The following is a 23,812-nucleotide window of genomic DNA, read 5'->3' on the forward strand; positions in this document are numbered from 1 at the left end:
CTTAGATTACTTCTTTTTCAAAAAACAAAGACAAATTAAATTAGAAAGTTGCTTAAATGCTCTATCTGAACCATTAAAAAAAACATTTGGGTTTAGTATCCCTTTAAAGGGACAGTGCACTGTAAAATTGTTTTGCCCTTATTGTGCTCCCAATGACTTGTGATACGAGATGCAGCATATAAACTTTAAGAAAAATTGCTCATTTATTGCTTGTTTTTGCAAATGAAATAACTGGATTTTCTCTTTGAATCCACAGCCCATCAAAATAGGCTATAAACTTGCAGTGTGATCAGATCTTGTTATCTTATCAGTCAAATGCTTTGCTTTCTCATCTCTGTACAATACTTATAACAATTGAAAATTAACATTTTAGAGATTTATCTCTTCCACCTCCCACTGGGCATGTAATTTCTTCTGCTGGCTGCGTTTACATAGTTTATCAATAGCATATACCTAGGGATAGAAACTTTTAGTATAGGCAGGGATCACACAGGCTAAATCACCTATTTCAAATGCCAATCAAAAGACTAAGGAGCCATTTGTAAACAATTGTATATACTCCAGCAGGTACCATTGGGAACAAACTAAAAGAAAATACATGTTTTGGGTAAACAGTCCCTTTAATACCCATCCTTTTGGAATGAGATGTCCAACAAGCTCATACAAGTGTATTGGTCAGGTGTCCACAACCTTTTTTTTATCATATAAAGCCCATGTTAAATTGTTACCAAGATATCTTAAAGTGATGCCAATAGCCATTTATAATGTATTATGTAATGCTGTTTGCTGACACAGCTATTCCTTTTCACTAAAATAAAGCAGTGCATTATAGCTATAAATAATTCAAATGTAAATATCTGGTTATAAATTATATTAGTAGGATACATTATCACTTAAAACCACTAAAACATTTTGTGTTTTAGCTCTAAGCATCAGGGGGACACTGCACAAGTTGTCAACTAGTTATAAACAGATTGTTATTATTTTACTTTTCACTTACCCTGATTCTTGAGAATTCGCATCCTCCTCCATTTCTTCTCCCCCACCTCCTCTCACGGCCGACCATGTCCATTTCGCCCACTGAACGGGTGATAAAATTTGCCAAGGGCTAAATGCCATCCTCAATCTGCTAGTTTTCTTTTTCACACAAAAATTCTGCTTAAAACCCCCTGTCCGCTAGAGAAACGAAAGCGTTTTACACCCCCCCAAAAAAAAACTATACACCCAGTATCTCTAGGACGTTTTTTTTTTGTTTACAGTTTTCAAATTAAAATATAGTCCAAAAAAGGTTAATCACTTTTGTTTTATTTAATACTTTTCCCTCCTAAAACGCTATGGCATCCCCCGTGCTGTGCTCTCTATTGAATGCTTCTCTCCCCCTTTGCTGGGTGCAGACGACACTACTGCGGTTAGCAGGGTGGAACAAAAATCCTACGCAGCTCCACGAAGAGACAAATTCTAGAGATTCCAATAAGATGCTTGTTTCATCGCCATACAATTTAACTCTTTACAGCATCATCCCAGCGTAGGTTACAGTTATAAGTGTGAATCTATTAGCAATAATGTATTGATCATTCTGAAAGTGGAGTTAAACAAATATATGTATTAAAATGCGTCGATAAACTGCTTAAAAAAACAGATTTAATAGATACTGATCGGTATTGTTAAAGTGCGCATAAAATAATACGTTTGTATCAAATGGTTTATTATTTAACCCCTCCTGTTGATTTGATGATACACCAAAAATCAGCTGGCTTGTTGGCATCACTATTCATTTTAAGTATCCACCCCTTATCTATAGTCTGTACTATTATGCTACGAAGGGTAAACATGCTGTTTAGGTTTTAATAAGGGTGTTCTGATTTACGGTGTAGGAGTGGAGTTTTCTCCCCCTAACTAATTGTATTAATGGTACAGCCTGCATGGTAAGAGAATTTGCAAAACAAAAAGGCAGTCAGTTTGAAATAGGAAACCAAACCAGTCCAGAAAGAAAGAGCTATAACCCACCCCATACAGCTGTTGCAAACCTAAAACTTCCTTTAAATTGTTTTCAAGTCCAGGAAGGACGTTACTTCCGCATGCTATTTTAGATGCTATGTGCAAGAATTCGCTGGGGTGTAGTGTTTGTCGTCCTTTCAACAGGTCTTTGCAGATTTGTATGGTAGGGAAGGAGTAATTATACTGATCCAACCTTACAAACTCTTAATCTCGTTGTCTGCACATAGATTCTAGGGACAGTCAACACCAGAATTTGTATTGTTTTAAAAGATAGATAATCCCTTTATTACACATTCCCCAGTTTTGCAGAACCAACACTGTTATTGAAATACACTTTTACATCTGTGATTACCTTGTATCTAAGCCTCTGCAAACTGCCCCCTTGTTTCAGTTGTTTTGACAGACTTGCATTTTAGCCAATCAATGCTAACTCCAGGGTAACTTCACATGCATGAGCTCAGTTATCTATATGAAACACATGAACTAATGCCCTCTAGTGGTCAAAATGCATTCAGATTAGAGGCAGTCTTCAAGGTCTGAGAAATTAGCATATGAACCTCCTAGGTTTAGCTTTCAACTAAGAATACCAAGAGAACAAAGCAAACTTGGTGATAAAAGTAAATTGGAAAGTTGTTTAAAATTACATTTTTGGACTTGACTGTCTCTTTAACAATTTAGCACTTAAAAGAGAAATTGAAGTGATTTGTTAACTTAAATCAATTACATGTAACTTCAGTCAGAAGGTCCATAAATATTTTACCACCCCTTTCAACTTTTTTTCAATATATAGCAAACAATATGCATGTAACTATATATACTGTATAAAAAAAATCCACAGATTTTTTTTTTTAAATGATTGAAATATGACCCATAAATAAGAAGCACATCTAACAGAAAACAAGTAATCAACATTACGTTGTGCGTTTCAAATTTGGTTATGTCCTTCCAACAATCAGTTTATTTAAACTTATATTTATCTCCATATCTGTCTCTGTTTCTAACCCATCTCTTATGTTTATTGTCAAATATCAGTTGTCTTCTGTTTTTGCTCATTACATTTAGTAGACATACTATTAAAGCTTAAAGGGACATTAAACACTAAATAAATGCTAGTTCGAATGATGCATTTAAAGAAAAGATTAGTCTGAGAATAACATGTACTTGTATTTTTTAAAGTTTTGTTAACTGTTTATTGACAAAATAAGTGTAAAGTTTGTGTCTATAAAACAACGGGAGCTGCCATGTTGTAACTTAGGTTCACTTCTCTGCTCTGACCAATTAGGGACAATTATAAATAGGTCTCTAGAGTGTGCAGCCAATGACTGTGCAGTGTTTCCCAAACGCAGTCCTCACGTACCCCCAACAAGCCAGGTTTTAATTATAGCTGAACTAGTACACAGGTGAATTAATCAGAGGATCAGTAACCATGGTTATTAACCTGCTCTCGCACATCAGCTGATTATTTCACCTGTGCAGTACATAGGCGCAGCTACAGTCAAAACTACATAAACTGATGTACCTGCTAAGTTAGAGAGAAATAAAGCCAGAAGGATTTTAAAAAGCTAGTAAATTTGTCCAGCCATTTCAGGGTTATAAAAAGGGTCATTCGTTAGAGCATGTGTTTAACCCCTTTGTGGGATAGAAGTACCCTCTGGGACCCACACAGCACTACTGGTCCCAGAAACTGCCTCTGATCCAATCAGCAGCGCAAGTTACACACAGCTAGTTCAGGTGACTAGCACCGTTAATTGCATCAGTGGCAGTTCGATTTTTGGATCAGCAGTGTTCTGTGGGGTTCTGGCTGTTTAACCTCTTTGCACGATTGCTAGTCTTAAAATGAGATCACCAGGGCATTTCCAGATTTTCAAATGGATTAAAAAATATTTTTATGAGATCAGTTAAAAAAAAAAAGAAAGTAAAACTGGTTTTGTTGAATACCCAAAGCATACTTCTAATATTAAAGGGACATTCCGGTCAAAATATAAATGCACATAGATTAATTACATCTCTGAATAGAAACATATTTGCAGTATACATGTACAGTATTGGCAAACATGCTTCTAGTTAAAGTTATTACTGTTTTAGTGTTAGCATTTTTCTCTGCACGTGCATGTGAAGCATAACAAGATATTCTCCGTGCAATATTATTTTAAATACTGCAGCTGCTCAGAGCATTAGTGGGGCTTGTATCATGTCAGCAATTTACAAATTGAGTCAATACCAGATGGTACAATCACCTTAGGCTCTCTGAGCATGTGTTCTGTTTAAAATGCTTGTGCACGGTGCATACTTATTGAAACAGCTATCGTTTTTACTAGAAGCATTTTTGCCAATGCATGTATATTACAAAAAATGCTTCTATTCAAAACTGAAATGTATCCATGTGGATTCCAATATTGGCTGGAATGTCCCTTTAATAGGTAAATGCCCTTGACCTGAAGTCCTGAACTGCTCATATTCCAAGTGTGCTTAGGCGCTCACAGACTGGAAAAATATTTCACATTGTTAAGAAATCCTTATCAACTCACATAAACATAATGCAGGCACATACTTCAAATGCTTTACATTGTAAAGAGAATAACAGTCATTTTTTTCTACAGAGGTATCTTATATTGTTTACAGAGGAAAACTTTATTGACAATTTTAAAGGGACAGTATACTGTAAAATTGATATTCCCTTAATGTGTTTCCAATGACTTGTTTACCAGCTGCAGAGTATAAAATGTATGAGAATTTGATTCTCTATGTTTATTTTTGTATATGAAATAACAGGCTTTGTTTGATTTCCGTACTTTATATCTTCCTGCACACACATGCTTCTTTATATTATCTTTTTTCTGTATACCAAAGCTCAATACATAGAGAGAACAATTGAAAGGGATATAAAACCTAAAAAAAATAGTTTTGTGATTCAGACAGAGCATACCATTTAAAAAAAATAAGTTTCCAATTTACTTATATTATCAAATTTGTTTAGTTCCCATGATATTCTGTGTTGAAGAGATACGTAGGTAGGCATCTGGAGCACTATAGGGCAGGAAATAGTGCTGCCATCTAGTGCTCTGGCAAATTGATAACATTCTTGCAAAACTGCTGCCACATAGTGCTCCAGAAATGGTACGGCTCCTAAGCACACTTCCCTGCTTTTCAACAAAAGATACCAAGATACGCCTTGAGTTCACAGCAGCCAGTCCTCCCTTTGATTGTAGCACGGGTTTAGGAGGCTTTTACTGCCCTTGGCCATCCCTGGGAGTATCCCCCCCCCTTGCCTTTGGATTGACGTGGACTGCATGATTCTTTTATATTTCTAGTCAGTGTAATTGTTTTAGCGGATTTTATTTTTGCAATAAATTGTCACATGAATCGGAGGTGCGGCGCGCTGGTCCTTTTATGTAGTATAGAGTATCTTTTGTCCTGGGTAGCGAAAAAGCTTCCTGTTCTGAAGCTACAGGACCAATTGTTTCACATGTGAACTAGGAACTTTTACAAGCCAGAAATAGAAATACACTTTTTACCTTGTATCTAAGCCTCTGCAGACTGCCCCCTTATTTCAGTTCTTTTGACAGACATGCAGTTTAGCCAATCAGTGCTGGCTCCAGAGTAACTTCACGTGCATGAGCTCAATGTTATCTATATGAAACACATGAACAAATGCCCTCTAGTGGTCAAAATGCATTCCGATTAGAGGCAGTCGTCAATGTCTAAGAAATTAGCATATGAACAACCTACAATTAGCTTTCAACTAAGAATATGAATAGAACAAAGCAAAATTGGTGATAAAAATAAATTGGAAAGCTGTTTAAAATTACATTCCCTATTTAAATCATGAAAGTTTTTTTTGGATTTGAGTGTCCCTTTAAATTAAAGGATTTAAATAAAATTCTTTATTCATCCATTTAGGGAACATAGTATCAAACTTCCAGATCTTCTGAGCATCTTTGTATAATAAAGCCTTTGTCTATCGCCTGCTCTTGGTCTCTTATTTATTTGTCCTAACACCATGAATCTTAGTTGATTAACTTGGTGTTCTATCTGGTGAAAACATTCTGGTAGAGGTAAAAGTTTAAGATCTGGGTTTCTAATATTGGATTTATGCTGGCCAATACGGTCCCTCACACTTTGGGTAGTCTCGCCGATGTATAACAGTCCATACGGGCATTTTAAAGTGCAAACCAGATAGATAAACAACTTTCTAATTTACTTCTTTTATTAATTTATCTTAATTCTCTTGGTATCTTTTCAAAAAGTTGAAAAAGCAGCGTTAACAGGTCCTAACGCTGCTTTTTCCCTACTGCTGGTATATTACGAGTCTTGCAGGTTTAGGGGCACCGCACACTTCTTTGGCCTTACCGCAAACAGACTTACGTAAAGTTCGTAAAGTCTTTTTTCTATGGGACTTCCATAGCGCTGATATTACGAGTTTGTCCTGGGAGGCCAAAAAGTGAGCGGTACACCCTCTACCTCCAAGATTCCTAACGCATTCTAAAGTCATGAGTTTTACACTACAACGCTGTAGCATAAAACTCATAACTAAAGTGCTAAAAAGTACACTGACACCCATAAACTAACTAACCCCTAAACCGAGGCCCTCCCGCATCGCAAACACTATAATAACATTTTTAACCCCTAATCTGCCGCTCCGGACATTGCCGCCACTCGAATAAACATATTAACCCCTAAACCGCCGCACTCCCGCCTCGCAAACACTAGTTAAATATTATTAACCCCTAATCTGCCGTCACTAATATCGCCGCCACCTACATTATACTTAATAACCCCTAATCTGCCGCTCCGGACATCGCCTTCACCTACATTATATTTATTAACCCCTAATCTGCTGCCCCCAACATCGCCACCACCTACATTATATTTATTAACCCCTAATCTGCCGCCCCCAATGTCGCCGCAACCTACCTACACTTATTAACCCCTAATCTGCTGCCCCCAACGTCGCAGCCACTATTCTAAATTTTTTAACCTCTAAACCTCTATAATTTAAATAAATCTAAATAAAACCTACAATTATTATCTAAATTATTCCTATTTAAAACTAAATACTTACCTATAAAATAAACCCTAAGCCAGCTACAATATAACAAATAGTTACATTGTAGCTACCTTAGGGTTTATTTTTATTTTACAGGCAAGTTTGTATTTATTTTAACTAGGTAGAATAGTTATTAAATAGTTATTAACTATTTAATAACTACCTAGCTAAAATAAATACAAATTTACCTGTAAAATAAAACCTAACCCAAGTTACACTAACACCTAACACTACACTACAATTAAATCAATTACCTACATTAAATACAATTAAATAAATTAAATTAAATTAGCTAAATCACAAAAAAACCCACTAAATTACAGAAAATAAAAAACAAATTATAAGATATTTAAACTAATTACTTAGCTAAAATAAATACAAATTTACCTGTAAAATAAAAATCAACCTAAGTTACACTAACACATATCATTACACTACAATTAAATAAATTACCTAAATTAAATACAATTAAATAAATTAGCTAAATTACAGAAAATAAAAAACAAATTACAAGATATTTAAACTAATTACACCTAATCTAATAGCCCTATCAAAATAAAAAAGCCCCCCCCAAAATAAAAAAAAACCCTAGCCTAAACTAAACTTAAAGGACCAGTCAACACATTAGATTTGCATAATCATCAAATGCAAGATAACAAGACAATGCAATAGCACTTAGTTTGAACTTCAAATGAGTAGTAGATTTTTTTATAACAAATTTCAAAGTTATGTCTATTTCCACTCCCCTTGTACCATGTGTTAGCAATCAGCCAATCACAAATGCATATACGTATAGTCTGTGAATTCTTGCACATGCTCAGTAGGATCTAGTGACTCAAAAATTGTAAATATAAAAGACTGTGCACATTTTTTTTAATGGAAGTAAATTGGAAAGTTGTTTAAAATTACATACTGTATCTGAATCATGAAAATTTTATTTAACCTGAGTGTCCCTTTAAAAGGGCCTTTTGCGGGGCATTGCCCCAAATAAATCAGCTCTTTTACCTGTAAAAACAAATACAAACAACCCCCAACAGTAAAACCCACCACCCACACAACCAACCCCCCAAATAAAAGCCTAACTAAAAAAAACTAAGCTCCCCATTGCCCTGAAAAGGGTATTTGGATGGGCATTGCCCTTAAAAGGGCATTTAGCTCTATTGCAGGCCCAAAGCCCTAACCTAAAAAATAAACCCACCCAATACACCCTTAAAAAAATCCTAACACTAACCCCGAAGATTCACTTACCAGAAGTGGTCCTCCAGGATTTTTTCTACCTTAATTCCGATTGGCTGATAGAATTCTATCAGCCAATTGGAATCTAAGGGACGCCATCTTGGATGACGTCATTTAAAGGTACCTTCATTCGTCGTTAGTCCGTCGGATAAAGAGGTTGCTCCGCGTCGGATGTCTTGAAGATGGACCCGCTCCACGCCGGAAGGATGAAGATAGAAGATGCCATCTAGATGAAGACTTCTGCCCATCTTGAGGACCACTTCTGCCCATCTGGAGGACCACTTCTGCCGGCTTCGTTGAGGACATCTTGCCGCTTGGATGAAGACTTCTCCCGGTAAGTGAATCTTCGGGGGTTAGTGTTAGGATTTTTTTAAGGGTGTATTGGGTGGGTTTATTTTTTAGGTTAGGACTTTGGGCCTGCAATAGAGCTAAATGCCCTTTTAAGGGCAATGCCCATCCAAATGCCCTTTTCAGGGCAATGGGGAGCTAAGGTTTTTTTAGTTAGGCTTTTATTTGGGGGGGTTAGGTGGTGGGTTTTACTGTTGGGAGGGGTTGTTTGTATTTTTTTTTACAGGTAAAAGAGCTGATAGTTTAGTTTAGGCTAGGGGTTTTTTATTTTGGGTGGGCTTTTTTTATTTTTATAGGGCTATTAGATTAGGTGTAATTAGTTTAAATATCTTGTAATTTGTTTTTTTATTTTCTGTAATTTAGTGTTTTGTTTTTTTGTAATTTAGCTAATTTATTTATTTGTATTTAATTTAGGTAATTTATTTAATTGTAGTGTAATGATAGGTGTTAGTGTAACTTAGGTTAGGTTTTATTTTACAGGTAAATTTGTATTTATTTTAGCTAGGTAGTTATTAAATAGTTAAAAACTATTTAATAACTATTCTACCTAGTTAAAATAAATACAAACTTGCCTGTAAAGTAAAAATAAACCCTAAGCTAGCTACAATGTACAAGGGTTTATTTTATTATGGAGCAAATAAAGTGAAAAAAAAAACAACACCCTAAACACAATTGCATATTCTCAAGTGCACTCACCTGACATGAAAATATAAATGTTTTGCATTGCAGCGTTGTACTATTTATTCATAAATACATATTTCTACATATATCTGATAATATTTTGGTACAACAATAATAGTATATTATTATATATTATATTATTATAATTATACATGATTATGTATAGTTATAAATATATACAGAATATATAAAGGAATACCTATTTATAAAAAATTAGAATCTCCTATGTGCAGAACATTGGAATGTGAAGTATTTACAGTAAATACACAGTATAACACTTTATTAAATACTAGTGAGGAACCACCGAACCACCCTGCCATTTTTGGAAGGGCAGTCTATTGTGGTGATGGAACCACCCTGCCATTTTCGGAATCCACCTGGATGCAGCTTACGCCGCATCCAGGTGGATTCTGAAAATGGCAGGGTGCCACCTGGATGCAGCTTACGCTGCATCCAGGTGGATTCTTTCACCACCCTGCCATCCAGGTGGATTCCGAAAATGGCAGGGTGCCACCTGGATGCAGCTTTTGCTCTCTCTCCCCCTCCCCTCTCTTTTGCTCTCTCTCCCCCCTCTCTTTTGCTCTCTATCCCCCTCTCTTTTGCTCTCTCTCTCCCCCCTCTCTTTTGCTCTCTCTCTTTACCCCCTCTCTTTTGCTCTCTCTCTCTCTACCCCCTCTTTTTTGCTCTCTCTCTACCCTCTCTTTTGTTCTCTCCCCCCTCTCATTTGCTCTCTCTCTCTCCCCCTCTATTGCTCTCTCTCTCTCCCCTCTCTTCTGCTCTCTCTCTCTCCCCTCTCTTTGCTCTCTCTCCCCTCTCCTCTAAAAAAATAGTTCCAAAAAAAAGCTAAGATCACAAAAAAATAAAAAAAAAGGGGAGGCGGAGCTAGCCAGCAAACTGAGAGGAAGCTTTTAGCTGGAGCTCCAGACAGAGATCACAAAACAGAGAATTTTAAGGCTGTTTTGGCACTGCCAACTTTATACTTTAAGTCCTGTGTGCCTCTGGACACTACTAGGAGGCAGCAGGGCAAATTCCGGAGCTTTTGGAGCCATTTTCGAGAGATCCGAATTCCAGTACCAGGCCGAAACTAGGAAAGGCCGTGGATGCGGCCTACCCCGGGCCGGATAAAGTGCAGCAAGGGGCCGAAATCAATATAATTTAAATCCCTACCATCCGACCGGCCAGCTTATACTAGGTAGACCCAAGGATTGGCTTTATCAGACCGAAAATAATCATTTAAAGTGGAGCAGCTTACCGGAAGGTATAATAATTGAGGAGGTGGAGGAGGCCTCAGGAGTCCTTGCCTGGAGGTGAGGGCTGAGGAGATCAGGCAAAAAAGAAGGTGACAACATCATCTGGAAACTACATATATGCTTTGAAATCTGCTACAGGGATCAGCAACATAAGGGTGAGTGGCGGGAAAAGTCGCCATCTTGGATGCACTAGCATTATTGGGATTGTAATATACATCTACTCACTATACAATTTTATCATTAATCCTTGCCTAGATAGTGAGTTTGTATTATAACCTTAGCATCCTTGCAATGCAGGGGAGAGACACTGGGGGAGGATTATAAAGCAGAAAGCAATTAAAAGCTGCAGACTAACTGACTGTATGCCTGAATAGGCAGAGAGCATGAGAAGTCACTAGCATCAGATTCAGGGTTCTCAACCTAAGTAGTTCTAATAAAGCCACAGCAGATAACATCTCACCTCTCACTAGCCTAATTCTGCACCTCAACAAGGCGAGATTGGGACACTTCTAGCGAGACTTTCTGTGGTTAACACTGTCACGTAGACATTAGAACGGCAGACCCTGAGACACTAAGAAATATTAACAACACTCTGGAGAGATATTTAAAGCGTGCAATGTTTGGCTAAACATATTAAAATTCAACCTGGAGTGATCTTAAAGAGACATTGAGGATACAAGCTGACATAATGCCAACTAGCAGCAAACTAATGTTTTTATAAAGCTGTTGAAAGAGGAAAGGGAGGCAAGGTGAACAAAGGAGAATACAGGTGTAACATTTTCAATTCATCTGCTTCTCTGACGAATTTTGTAACATATCTGCTGAAGGGGGACACTTTTCAAGATGAAGAGCAGGAATCAAACAGTAAAGGACTGCTTATCCAAGTCGCAACTTAAACTTAAACTCATAGATAAAGCAGCTTCTCCAACAAAGCTACCCCCTGAGGCAGAACTAACAGAGGAAGATAACCAAGTGGGAAAGGATATCCCAAACAACGAACTGTTAACTCAGATTAAAGCCTTCTTCCATGAAGAATTGAAAACAGCAATATATGACCTCAAGAAGGACATAAGAGAAATTGGAGGAAGGACAACAGAGCTAGAGAACAAGATTGATGATATCACGGAAGAAATCCCCCAAATTCAACACACCCTGCTAGATCATGCTATATATATTAAAAAACTTGAAGAACAGGTGGAAGACCTAGAGAACAGATCTAGAAGATCAAATTTGAGAATCAGGAATCTCCCAGAAGATTACAAAAATCTCCAAGCGGATGTCACGGAGATATTTCACCAACTTATTCCAGATACAGAAATCAACATGTTACTATTTGATAGAATCCACAGAGCCCTCACCAGACCCTCCCAATCCAAAGCCAGAGACATTATAATTAAGCTACATTACTTTCATGTCAAGGAAATGATCTTACAAGCGGCAAGACAAGCTAAAACGATCACATATGAAGGTCACAACATCCAAATCTATACTGACTTATCCCCCATAACATTGAGAAAGAGGCGTGAAATGAAGCCGATTGTGGAGGCGCTTAACAGAGAGAAATTAAGGTACCGGTGGAACTTTCCCTTTAAGCTGATCTTCACCCACCAGAATACCCTATATTCTTGCTCATCTCTGGAAGAAGGACAGATAATTTTGAACAAGTTGGAAATAATGATGGAAGAACCTATGAAGCAGGCCACACAGCAGAAAGTGAGAAGAATACCTCAGAGAGAGTGGTCTGTAGTCGCTAAAAAAAGTAATGCAAAAAAATCAAAACCAGCTACATCCTCCAACGAAGATCAGAACTCCAACAACGAAGAGAATCCTCCTGTTCCATGAGGAAGGTATCCTTCCAAGCCAAGGTGATAAGGATCAGAATAATAAGAACTTTACCTCCCACTGCTGGACTGAATGTAAGGTATATGTGAAAGAGACATGGGTTTATGAGTTGTAATGATAAACTGTATAGTCTCTAACCATTGTTTTTTCTTTATTTATTATTTGTCTATATCTACTATTGTTTTCCCGTTTGCTGCTATATATTTTCTCCCTCAATATAATATCAGATGATAGAAAGTAAGAAATGTATAAGAAGATTACTCCAGAGTTGAACACTGACCAAAAGGTCAAAAATTACCCAGGTGCAGTTTAAGGCACCCTGTTTGAATGTTATATTTAATTGTTATATGCATTATTGTTTGGTTTTAAAAGTTAAGTTACTACAGTCACGAAAAATAGGTTTATTAATAGACTCCAAATATGAAGGTATCCTCACATCATGCAAAGATTCCACAACTTCAGTCCGATTAGACTATAGGTATACAGGCTTCCCAAATACCATTAAGCTTATAAATAAAAATCAAAAATGCAGATTAGAGTAATTTCACATAATGCCAGAGGCCTTAATTCCAATATAAAGAGGAAGAAAGCCATTCTAGAGTATAAGGCCCAAAAAGCTAACATAGTAATGATACAGGAAACTCACTTTACCTCCACCACGACACCTAAGTACTGGGATAAACTCTTCCCCACTAAATATCATGCTATCAATAACAAGAAGAAATGTGGTGTTTCCATACTCTTACATGCCTCCCTTAATTTTAAAGAGGAGGAAATAATCTCTGATAGGGAAGGGAGATACCTCATAGTGCGGGGTTTGATACACAATACACCAATCCTGTTAGTGAACATTTATGCCCCTAATGATCACCAAGGGCCATTTTTTACCAAAGTAAGCAAGCTATTGTTATCCTGGAAGAGATATAAAATAATCATGGGGGGCGACTTTAATATGACTCTAGATGATAAATTAGACAGGACATCGACGGACTCTCAAAAGCACAGACGACAGACCCCAGATCAGCAAATTTTAAGGGATTTACTACTAGACCACAATTTATTAGACAGCTGGAGAGCAGTAAATAGAGGAGCCCAAGAGTACACCTATTACTCGTCGGTACATGGCACACGCTCTAGAATTGACTTAATATTAATAAGTCAAATCATATTACCCCTAGTTACACAGGCTACTATTAGTAGTTGCGTATGGTCAGATCATGACATGATGAGAATAGATTTAGAAGGAGTGTTAAACCCAGGTAGAGTGAGGTCCTGGACCTTGCATCCCAAAGTATTCCAAAATGAAGTTTTTAAACACCAAATTGAGCAACATATCAACGAATTCATGAAAATAAATGGGGGCTCTACATCCAACCCAAATGTAATATGGAGTGCTCTGAAGGCCTCCATTAGGGGCCTGATTATAGCTGAATCTTCCAAAGTTAAAAAACAATATAATTACACAATAGAACAATTGAGGAAGGAGATCTCCACAATTCGAGAACAGGTACTGAGAAATCCCAAGGGAGGCCCATCTAAAGCATTAAAAAAGAAGAGTGAGGAACTCAATCTGCTACTTGACAAAGAGGCGATTACCTCATTCAAAGCAATTGATACGAGATACTATACATACGGAAATAAGCCTGACAAATTATTAGCAAATAAATTAAAAGATATGACCAGAGCCTCCACCATTCCACAAATACAGCTAGCAGATGGATCAGTGACCAATGACCCTCGACAGATAGCTAATGAATTTGCCAATTATTACAGTTTACTTTATAATTTGCCACAACCCAAGCTAGGCGTAGATAAACGAAAAGAATTAGATAATTTCCTGGAGAATAGCACATTAAAAAAAATATCCCAAGAAGATCTTGATTTGCTCAATGCGCCTGTCACATCACAGGAGGTACACCTAGCTATTAAAGGATTAAAGAGAAATAAAGCCCCAGGCCCGGACGGGTTCCCAGGCTCCTTCTATAAGGACCTTCAAAATTCTGTGATACCACATCTAGTAACTATTTTTAACAATATTATGCAAGGCATAGATATACCACAGGATTTGTTGACTGCGAGGGTGACAGTAATTCCAAAACCGGGGAAATGTAAACAATATTGTCAAAACTATAGGCCAATTTCGCTGATAAATCAGGACCTTAAGCTATTCACCAAAATTTTGTCAAACCGTTTGGCTATCCCCATCAAAAATTTAATAAATACTGACCAGGTTGGATTTATAGCTCAGAGAGAGGCTCCAGATAATGTAAGAAAGATTATAGACCTGATAAATCTGGCATCAAATAAAGGAATGCCTTCTCTGTTCCTCTCCCTGGATGCGGAGAAGGCATTCGACAGAATCAATTGGGAGTATATGCTAGCAGTCCTCAATAAGGTAGGGATAAGGGGTTCATTTTACACTGGGTTAAAAAAGTTGTATTCTACCCCAGATGCGTTTATAAGACTGTCGGGGTATCAATCGAAGCAAATAGCAATCAGAAATGGGACTAGACAGGGCTGCCCACTGTCTCCATTATTATTCGCATTATGTATTGAACCATTAGCCCAGAGAATTAGGGACAACCCCAACATATCAGGAATTAAGCTAGGTGGAAATGAATATAAAATATCGCTATTTGCGGATGATGTCATCCTCGCAGTCACTAAACCATTGCTTTCCCTTCCAGTAATATACTCCGAGATAGGTAAATTTGGCCTACTATCAGGGTACAAGGTGAACGAGAGTAAATGTGAGGCCCTAGATATCCACCTACCTAATCACACGAAAAAACTTCTGGAGATCAACTTTGCCTTCTCCTGGGCAAAAACGTCCATCAAATATTTAGGTATTTACCTTACAAGAAATATGCACAATCTATACAGAGAAAATTATAAAGTTATATTTAATCAGGTTAAGACATTATTGACCAAGTGGGCTAAACATAAACTGTCATTATATGGAAGGATTATGTCCATCAAAATGACGATACTACCTAAAATCCTCTATTTATTTCGCTCTCTCCCAATAAACGTGCCGATATCAGAGTTACTAACGACGCAGACAGAAATCCTCAAATTTATATGGCAGGGGAAAAGGGCAAGAATTAATAAGAACACTCTGACCAGACATAAATCAGGGGGAGGAGTGGGGCTTCCAGACCTAAGAGCTTATTATTATGCAGCTAGAATGGCCCAAACCATCCAATGGCATAAAACGACAAAGACCCCACAATGGGTTCAACTAGAAACTGATATCATGGAGGTAGGCAGACTAGACAGACTACTATGGGCAGACAAACAAGATAGACCCCAATCTTTAAGACAATATGTAGCAATACATCACACTATAACTTTATGGGACAAATTGACCAGAACTCATACAATCATTAATAATCGATCTCAAGCTACACCCTTAATACCCATCAAGTCAATAATAAGTTCACAATTGCAGGGAAAATGGGAAAATAAAGGTCTATACCGTATTGCAGACACACTTGTAAATGGTAAGATAATAACTTTTCAGCAGTATGAAGGGCTAGGGGAACCTGATAGAAATCTATGGTTTCAATACCTGCAACTCAAATCAAGGGTACAAGAGATACTAGGAAACACAAAGAGGGAGCATAACACCGCATATGAGTCATTGTGCCTATCTAAAGACTACAAGAGGGGCATAGTTACTATATTATACCCAATTTTTAATGTCAAAGAAAAAGATAAAAAAAACTGTAGCATGATAAAATGGGAAAGGGATTTAGACAGATCTTGGTCAGTAGAAACATGGACAGAAAATATTCAGAGAGGTCTTAAATTCTCCCCTAATGCTAATTTAAAAGAAAATTACCTCAAAGTAATACATAGGTGGTACATCTACCCCACTAGAGGGGTTAAAGATGAAGAGCATGCGCATCATCAATGCTACAGAGGATGTAACGAAGTGGGGACATATCTGCATATGTGGTGGCACTGTGGGGGAGTCAAGCGGATATGGGATTACATCTCAAATTACTTAAGCATGCTATTAGAAGCAGATATAGCCCTTTCCCCAGAGCAAGCCCTTTTACATTTCCCACTAGAAGGACATTTAAAGAGGCATTCTAAATTAGTTAATATGATTTGTACTATCACACGCATGTGTATAGCTAAGTATTGGAAGACGGCTACCCCTTCATTTGAGTATATTGAAAAGAGAATAGAATACCACTACAATATGTCAAGTGCCACAGCAGAACTCTTAAACACTAAAGACCGGTTCATTGAAATGTGGGAACCTTATATTATGCATATTGAAAGGTCTAGAAGGATAGGAAGGACCGACATATAAAAGTCCAGAGTTAGAGGAAGTATTGTGTGAGAATTGTTTCTACCTGTATGGAATAAGATACTTTGTTGGATACGAAAATAATACTATTCGGAGTAAAATCCCGATAGGTCTATAATGAATGTGACTCCTTTTCTTTTGTTTTTGTTTTACACTGAACTTATATTGCTTCTTGTTTGAAGTTTATTTGTATTATGATGTTTTGACATGAAAAACTCAATAAAAAATATTTAAACAAAAAAATAAAAAAAAAAGGCTAACATTACTGAAAAAAACATACAAAAGTTTACAAAATTAAACCTAATCCCTATGAAAATAAAAAATCCCCCCCAAAATAAAAACACCCCCTAATCTAAGAATAAACTGCCAGTAGCCCTTAAAAGGGCTTTTTGCAGGGCATTGCCCCAAGATAAACAGCTCTTTTACAGAAAAAAGTCTAAGTCCCCTTAACAGTAAACCTCCACCCACCAAACCCCCCAAAATAAAAGAACCTAACACTAAAAAACTTAAACTACCCATTGCCCTGAAAAGGGCATTTGTTTGGGCATTGGCCTTAAAAAGTTTCCAGGGTCACCCTTAAAAGAGTTCCAGGGTCACCGGTCTTCAGTTCCAGGGTCGCTGGTCTTCAGCTCCACGGTCATCAGCTCCGCACCGGATGTTCCTGGAAAAAGAAAGAAGAGGTCGCTGCTTGGAAGAAGACTTCACCGCCTGGAACAGGACCTTCTCCGCCAGACTTCAGGAACGGTGAGTACCAACCTGGGGGTTAGACTTAGGTTTTTTTAAGGGTTTTTTTTTGGGGAGGGGGGGTTGTTTTATTTAGATTAGGGATGGGCAGTAAAAGAGCTAAATGTTTTTTTAAGAGCAATGCCCAAACAAATGCCCCTTTCAGGGAAATGGGTAGTTTGGGTTTTTAGTGTTAGGTTCTTTTATTTTGGGGGGTTTAGTGGGTGGGGTTTTTTACTGTTAGGGGGACTTAGAGACTTTTTTCTGTAAAAGAGCTGTTTATCTATTTTAAGGGCTACTGGCAGTTTATTCTTAGATAAGGGGTGTTTTTATTTTGGGGGGGATTTTTTATTTTCATAGGGATTAGGTTTAATTTTGTAAACTTTTGTATTTTTTTTTCAGTAATGTTAGCCTTTTTTTATTTTTTTGTGATCTTAGCTTTTTTTTGGAACTATTTTTTTAGTTTAGTTCATTTTTTTTGTTATACTTTGTGCGGGCGGTGTTTTTTTTTTTGTAATGCTCCGTTTGCCTTCGCTGCATCCAGGTGAATTCTTTTGGCTGCGCACGCAGCTAAAATTCTGTTGGCTGCCTTGCGCTGCCAACATTCCATTGAGGATGCGTGCGCAACTGCCAATGGTGATGGACATTACAAACGCAATTATAGTATAGATAAATATTGCATAAATAACCTCAATTGCGCTCTGACGATTGCGTTTACTTTCAACGTGTAATACGAGAGGAAAACCCGATGCACGCAAACGCCCGCAATAAAACCCTTATTGCTTGCGCTTAACTGTTAACACGCCACTCGTAATCTGTCCCAATATCAGTTCATAACATTGGTGCAATAAACAGTTTTGTTTCAAAAAGTATATTATTTTTTAAGTAAAACTATTGAAACTTCCTAAAATGTAAATGGAAGTATTAATCAACTTGCTGATAATGGTATTGTATTTACTTAATTTTACCAATTTTATAGTGTGATTTGAGCTATATTTTACAATTTTGCTCACTAACGTACACATTTTAAAAAAAAATCTAATTGTTGTTGGGGCTGATAGATTAAATACAAAAATTTAAAAATCATTAAAGGGATATGACTCAATTTTTTTCTTTCATGATTCAGTTAAAGAATACAATTTTTATTTTCCAATTTACTTATATTATCAAATTTGCTTTGTTCTCTTGTTATTCTTTGTTTTAAATGCTTATGTGCATTATTGATATATTACATATAAAATATTAAAAAATATATAAATATTATAAAATTTGTAAACATACTGTAAAATATTCTAAATAATCCATAGAATATATCTATATTTTAATACATATATATATATATATATATTTATATATATATATATATATATATATATATATATATATATATATATATATATATATAAAATAAAAAAAATATTATTTCTCTCTCTCAATATCTAATGAATCTATTTAGAGGTATTTGAATTAGCCAATAGAATGAGAGCTGCTTAAATCCTATTGGCTGATTTGAACAGCCAATAGAATTTTAGCAGCCCTAATTCCTATTGGCTGATTCAAATTTTTCAGCCAATAGGAATGCAAGGGACTCCATCTTGAATCGCGTCCCTTGCATTGAAGATTTAGTGTACGGCGGTGACCGTATGAAGAGAATGCTCCGTGCTGGATGTCTTTAGGATGGACACACTCCACGCCGGCTGGATGAAGATCCAAGAGGCCGCCTGGATGAAGACTTCTTGCCGCCTGGATGAAGACTTCTTGCCGCCTGGATGAGGACTTTGCCGGTTGGATGAAGATAGAAGAGGCCTTCTGGATGAAGATTTCTTGCTGCCTGGATGAAGACTTCCCCAGGATGAAGATCCTTCAAGCGGGACTTCAAAAACTGTAAGTAGATCATCAGGGGGTTAGTGTTAGGCTTTTTTAAGGGTTTATGGGGTGGGTTTTACCCTGAATTTGTGGCCTCCTTTCGAAGGGTATTTGATGTTCCGGCTCGCTCCTCCTCTGCTGCTAAACGGACTCATGTCCATTCAGCAAGGTACAAGATCTGTTGCTCAGTATGCTATTGAGTTCCGTACGCTTGCCGCAGAGGTAGGTTGGAACAATGAAGCCCTTGTTGCCACCTTCTTTCATGGGCTCTCATGCGATTAAAGACGAAGTTGCTGCCAGAGATTTGCCAGAGGATCTCGAGGCATTGGTGCCTTTTTTGATCCTAATTGACATCAGACTCAGAGAGTGGTCCTCTTTCAAGGAGCGCTTGCGGAAGCCTCCTGTTCTTTTCTCTCCTACGTGTTCATTCCCACCCATGCCTCCCTCTCCTCCCATGCCTCCTGGTCCCGAGTCACCAGGTACTGCTGAGCCAATGCAGTTGGGATTCACGCGTCTCTCCATGGCGGAGAGGGCCTTTAGGAGGAGGGAGGGGCTCTGCCTCTATTGTGGGTTACAGGGCCACCTTTTGAAGTCTTGTCCTACACGGCGGGAAATGCTCACACCTAAGGTCCTGTCGGGGGCAGACCTTGGGTGGTTTATCCTCGTCCCCGGAACCGCTTAAGGAGAAACCTTTTGTCACGGTTGTCCTTTCCTGGGTGGACTCCTCCATAGTCACTCAGGCTCTTGTTGACTCCGGTGCTGCGGGTTATTTCATTGACAGTGCTTTTGTATCAAAGCACTCCATTCCTGTTTTGCCTCGGTCCGTTCCGCTTGCTATTGAGGCCATTGATGGCAGGCCCCTTCAGCCCGCACTCGTTACTCCCGAAACTGCTCCGTTGTCCATGGCTGTTGAGGCTCTCCATTTTGAAACCCTCCAGTTCCAGGTGATAAACTCTACGCATTTTCCGGTTGTTCTGGGTTATCCCTGGCTCCAAAAGCACAATCCCAGTCTTGACTGGCGCAGGTCCAAAATTTTGTTGTGGTCCCCGCAATGTATTTTCACTTGTCTTCGGAAACCAGTTAAAGTCTTGTGCACTTCTTCGGTATCTCAATTGCCAGAGGAGAACCGAGAGTTCCTAGACGTGTTTGACAAGGTGCATGCCGGTACGTTGCCTCCTCACCGGTCTTACGATTGTGCCATAGACCTGCAACCTGGAGCCACTCCTCCTTGGGGCCGGGTGTACCCTCTGTCTGTTGCAGAGAATTGTGCTATGGAGGAGTATGTTGCCGATGCTCTGTCGCGGGGAATCATCCGCAAATCCTGCTCTCCTGCAGGGGCTGGCTTCTTCTTTGTGAAGAAAAAGGGTGGCGAGTTCAGACCATGTATCGATTATAGGGGTCTTAATCATCTTACCATTAAGAATGCTTACCCTATTCTGCTCATTACGGAACTCTTTGACCGCCTCAAGCAAGCTACGGTCTTTACTAAACTTGATTTGAGAGGAGCGTACAATCTCGTTAGGATCAAGGAGGGCCACGATTGGAAAACAGCATTTAACACCAGGAGCGGGCATTATGAGTATCTTTTAATGCCCTTTGGCCTATGTAATGCTCCTGCTGTTTTTCAGGAATTTATTAATGATGTCCTACCAGATATGTTGCAAAAGTGTGTTGTGGTGTACTTAGACAACATCATCATACACTCACTGTAAGATCCTGTCACAAATAAATTCAAGTGTAGGTATGAAATGACAGGCAATACTTAGAACTGAGTAAGCGGAACGCAACTGCAGCTTACTAATAGGAAAAGTGGTTTTTGTTTCACCAATTTTAAGTAGTCCATTAAGTGGGAATGAACTCCTGTTGTTTAGTGATGTTTTAGTTTGACATAAATCAGACAAGATATTTGTATTACATATACAATTCTTAGATGAAATACTATAGCATTAGCGTAAGTATTGACCAAGAGGACCCTACTGCTGAGACTGCAATTTAATTATTAGCACAGTTCATATCAGACAGCAACGATGGTTGAGAGTGATAATGATCAACATAAGTGAGAAATACAAATCTCCTCCTGCATTGCAACAGTCTATTTAGGAGCGGTGCATAAGTATAAGGTAAGGTTACCTGTTGAGTTAGTCCTGTATCTTAAGAACCGATAGTTCTCTCCGTGTGGATGTGTACGCTGAGACCCGTCTTCGGTAGCTACCGGAAGTGACGTCAGGGTAAGTTGGAATCCTTGTCAGCGGCGTCTGTGTAAGCATACAGGGTAATGCAGCTTCGGTATCGAGTGAGAACTTAGTAACCAATGAGAAGCTGATTAAAGTAACGGTTACTTGCTACAAACTTCAAGGCAAATTGAGGCTGTAATGTAGCGAAGCATGATATAAGGAAACAATATGTAAATCTTCTGAGGTCAAAACATATCTTTGTTTATTTGTAATCCAAGGCTTAAGCACTAGTGATAAGAAACACAACCAAAATACTAAGCACTGTGTTACAAGTGCGCAAAAGTTAAATAAGGGGAGGTATCCAATTAGAAGATAGTAAAGATTTAAAGCAACAGTAACATGAGTCCTTACATGACCCCCCCCTCAAGGGAGCTGTTCCACAGCTGCAGGACGAGGTCTATCTGGATGTCTACGATGGAAAGTGGCAACCATCCTGGGCGCATTTAAGTTGGAGACTGGTTCCCAAGAATCTTCCTCTGCAGAATAATGTTTCCATCGTACCAAATATTGAAGTATTCCTTTACTGAATCTGGAATCTAAAATAGAATCAACTTCGTATTCTTCAACATCAATAACTGGATGGGTAGGAGGCAACAAAGTCCTGTTATCTCTGTTCTCTTTGTAAGGTTGAAGTAGGGAGACATGTACGGTGGGGTGAATTCTGATCGTACTAGGTAACTGTAACCTGATAGCATTTTTATTAATAATACGGAGTATTGGAAAAGGTCCAATAAAGAGACTGGCAAGTTTTTTAGATGGAATCTGTAGTTTCAGGTTTTTTGTGGAGAGCCAAACCAAATCTCCAACTGCGTAATTAGGGGGTTCCCGTCTGCGTAGATCATAATACTTTTTCTGCACTGCTTGGGAGTTTAATATGTTTTGTTGAATGAAAGTGAAGTTCTCCTGAAGGGAGTTGAGGAGATCTTCCACTGGTGGGGACTCAGAGGCTTTTACCGGTGAAAAAATAATACGTGGATGGTAAGCATAATTCGTAAAGAAAGGTGTCATTTTTGTAGAAGAATTTATAGAATTGTTGTAGGAGAATTCTGCCATGGCTAAATATTTAATCCAATCATTCTGGTGATAAGCACAATAACATCTGATGAATTGATCCAACCATTGGTTGATCCTTTCTGCTTGTCCATTCGTTTGTGGATGGAAGGCAGTGGTAAATCTGTGATCAATCTGAGCTGCTTCACATAATTTAGACCAAAACCGAGAGGTAAACTGACTTCCCCTGTCAGTGGTCAGTGTGGGTGGTATACCATGTAGTTTGACAATATTTTCAAGGAATAGATGAGCTGTTTCACTTGCGGTGGGAAGCTTATGGAAGGGTATGAAATGTGCCATTTTCGTGAAGATATCAACAACAACAAAAATGGTGTTCATGTTATTGGACAAAGGAAGATCAACTATGAAGTCCATAGAGACATGTTGCCAAGGCATATTGGGTACAGGTAAGGGCATTAAAAGTCCATATGGTGGTCTTCTTTCTGCCTTGCAAGTGGTACAAATTATACAGGATTGTATATATTCAATTATGTCCGACTTCATTTTTGGCCACCAGAAGTGTCTGTTCAATTGTTCGAAGGTCCTGTTAATGCCTGGATGTCCAGCATGAGGTGGATCGTGATGTGTTTTTATCATTTCTGACCTAAGAGAAGGGGGAATAAACACTTTTTCTCCATGATAATAAATTCCATCAGTCTTCTGGAGGCTAGGATGTGGTGGGTCTTGCTGAATCTCAGTATAGGCCTGTAATTGAGTAACAAGAGGTGTAGTGAGACCAATGAAATGTTCAGGTGAAATGATAGTCCTCCGAAACTCTTCAAGTTGAGGTTTTTCATTCTGGCGAGATAAAGCATCTGCTTTACCATTTTTGGCAGCGGGTCTGTATATAATTTGGAAATTAAACCTATCGAAGTAGAGACTCCATCTCACTTGTCTTGCGGACAAAGTCTTATTATTCTGCAAATATTGCAGGTTTTTGTGATCAGTCAGTATAGTAATGGGTACCCTTGTTCCCTCCAAGAGGTGCCTCCAATGTTCCAAAGATGATCTGATTGCAAGTAATTCTTTATCCCTGATGGAGTAATTTCGTTCTGCTGGAGTCATAATTTTGGAGTAAAAAGATATTGGGTGAAGAGGATCGCTTAATGATTTTTGCTGAGAGAGGATTGCCCCAATGGCGAAATCTTATTATTCTGCAAATATTACAAGTTTTTGTGATCAGTCAGTATAGTAATGGGTACCCTTGTTCTCTCCA

At 38.2% G+C, this 23,812-nt stretch overlaps 1 protein-coding gene across 2 annotated transcripts in view; it reads right to left on the reverse strand.

Moving 5' to 3' along the window:
* TACC1 (transforming acidic coiled-coil containing protein 1) overlaps positions 1–1,878 on the reverse strand; it is a 280,191-nt gene extending 278,313 nt beyond the window's left edge. The window contains exon 1 of one of the 2 annotated variants that reach the window (XM_053718086.1): positions 1,001–1,878. In XM_053718086.1, the coding sequence (XP_053574061.1) occupies positions 1,001–1,119 (119 nt within the window). In that variant the 5' untranslated portion in view covers positions 1,120–1,878. The remainder of the gene's footprint in view (positions 1–1,000) is intronic. The other variant, XM_053718085.1, reaches the window with a different exon arrangement.
* Positions 1,879–23,812: the final 21,934 nt, after the last annotated feature.

This window comes from Bombina bombina, chromosome 6 (genome assembly GCF_027579735.1).
Source record: "Bombina bombina isolate aBomBom1 chromosome 6, aBomBom1.pri, whole genome shotgun sequence".
In the NCBI taxonomy this organism is placed as follows: Eukaryota; Metazoa; Chordata; class Amphibia; order Anura; family Bombinatoridae; genus Bombina; species Bombina bombina.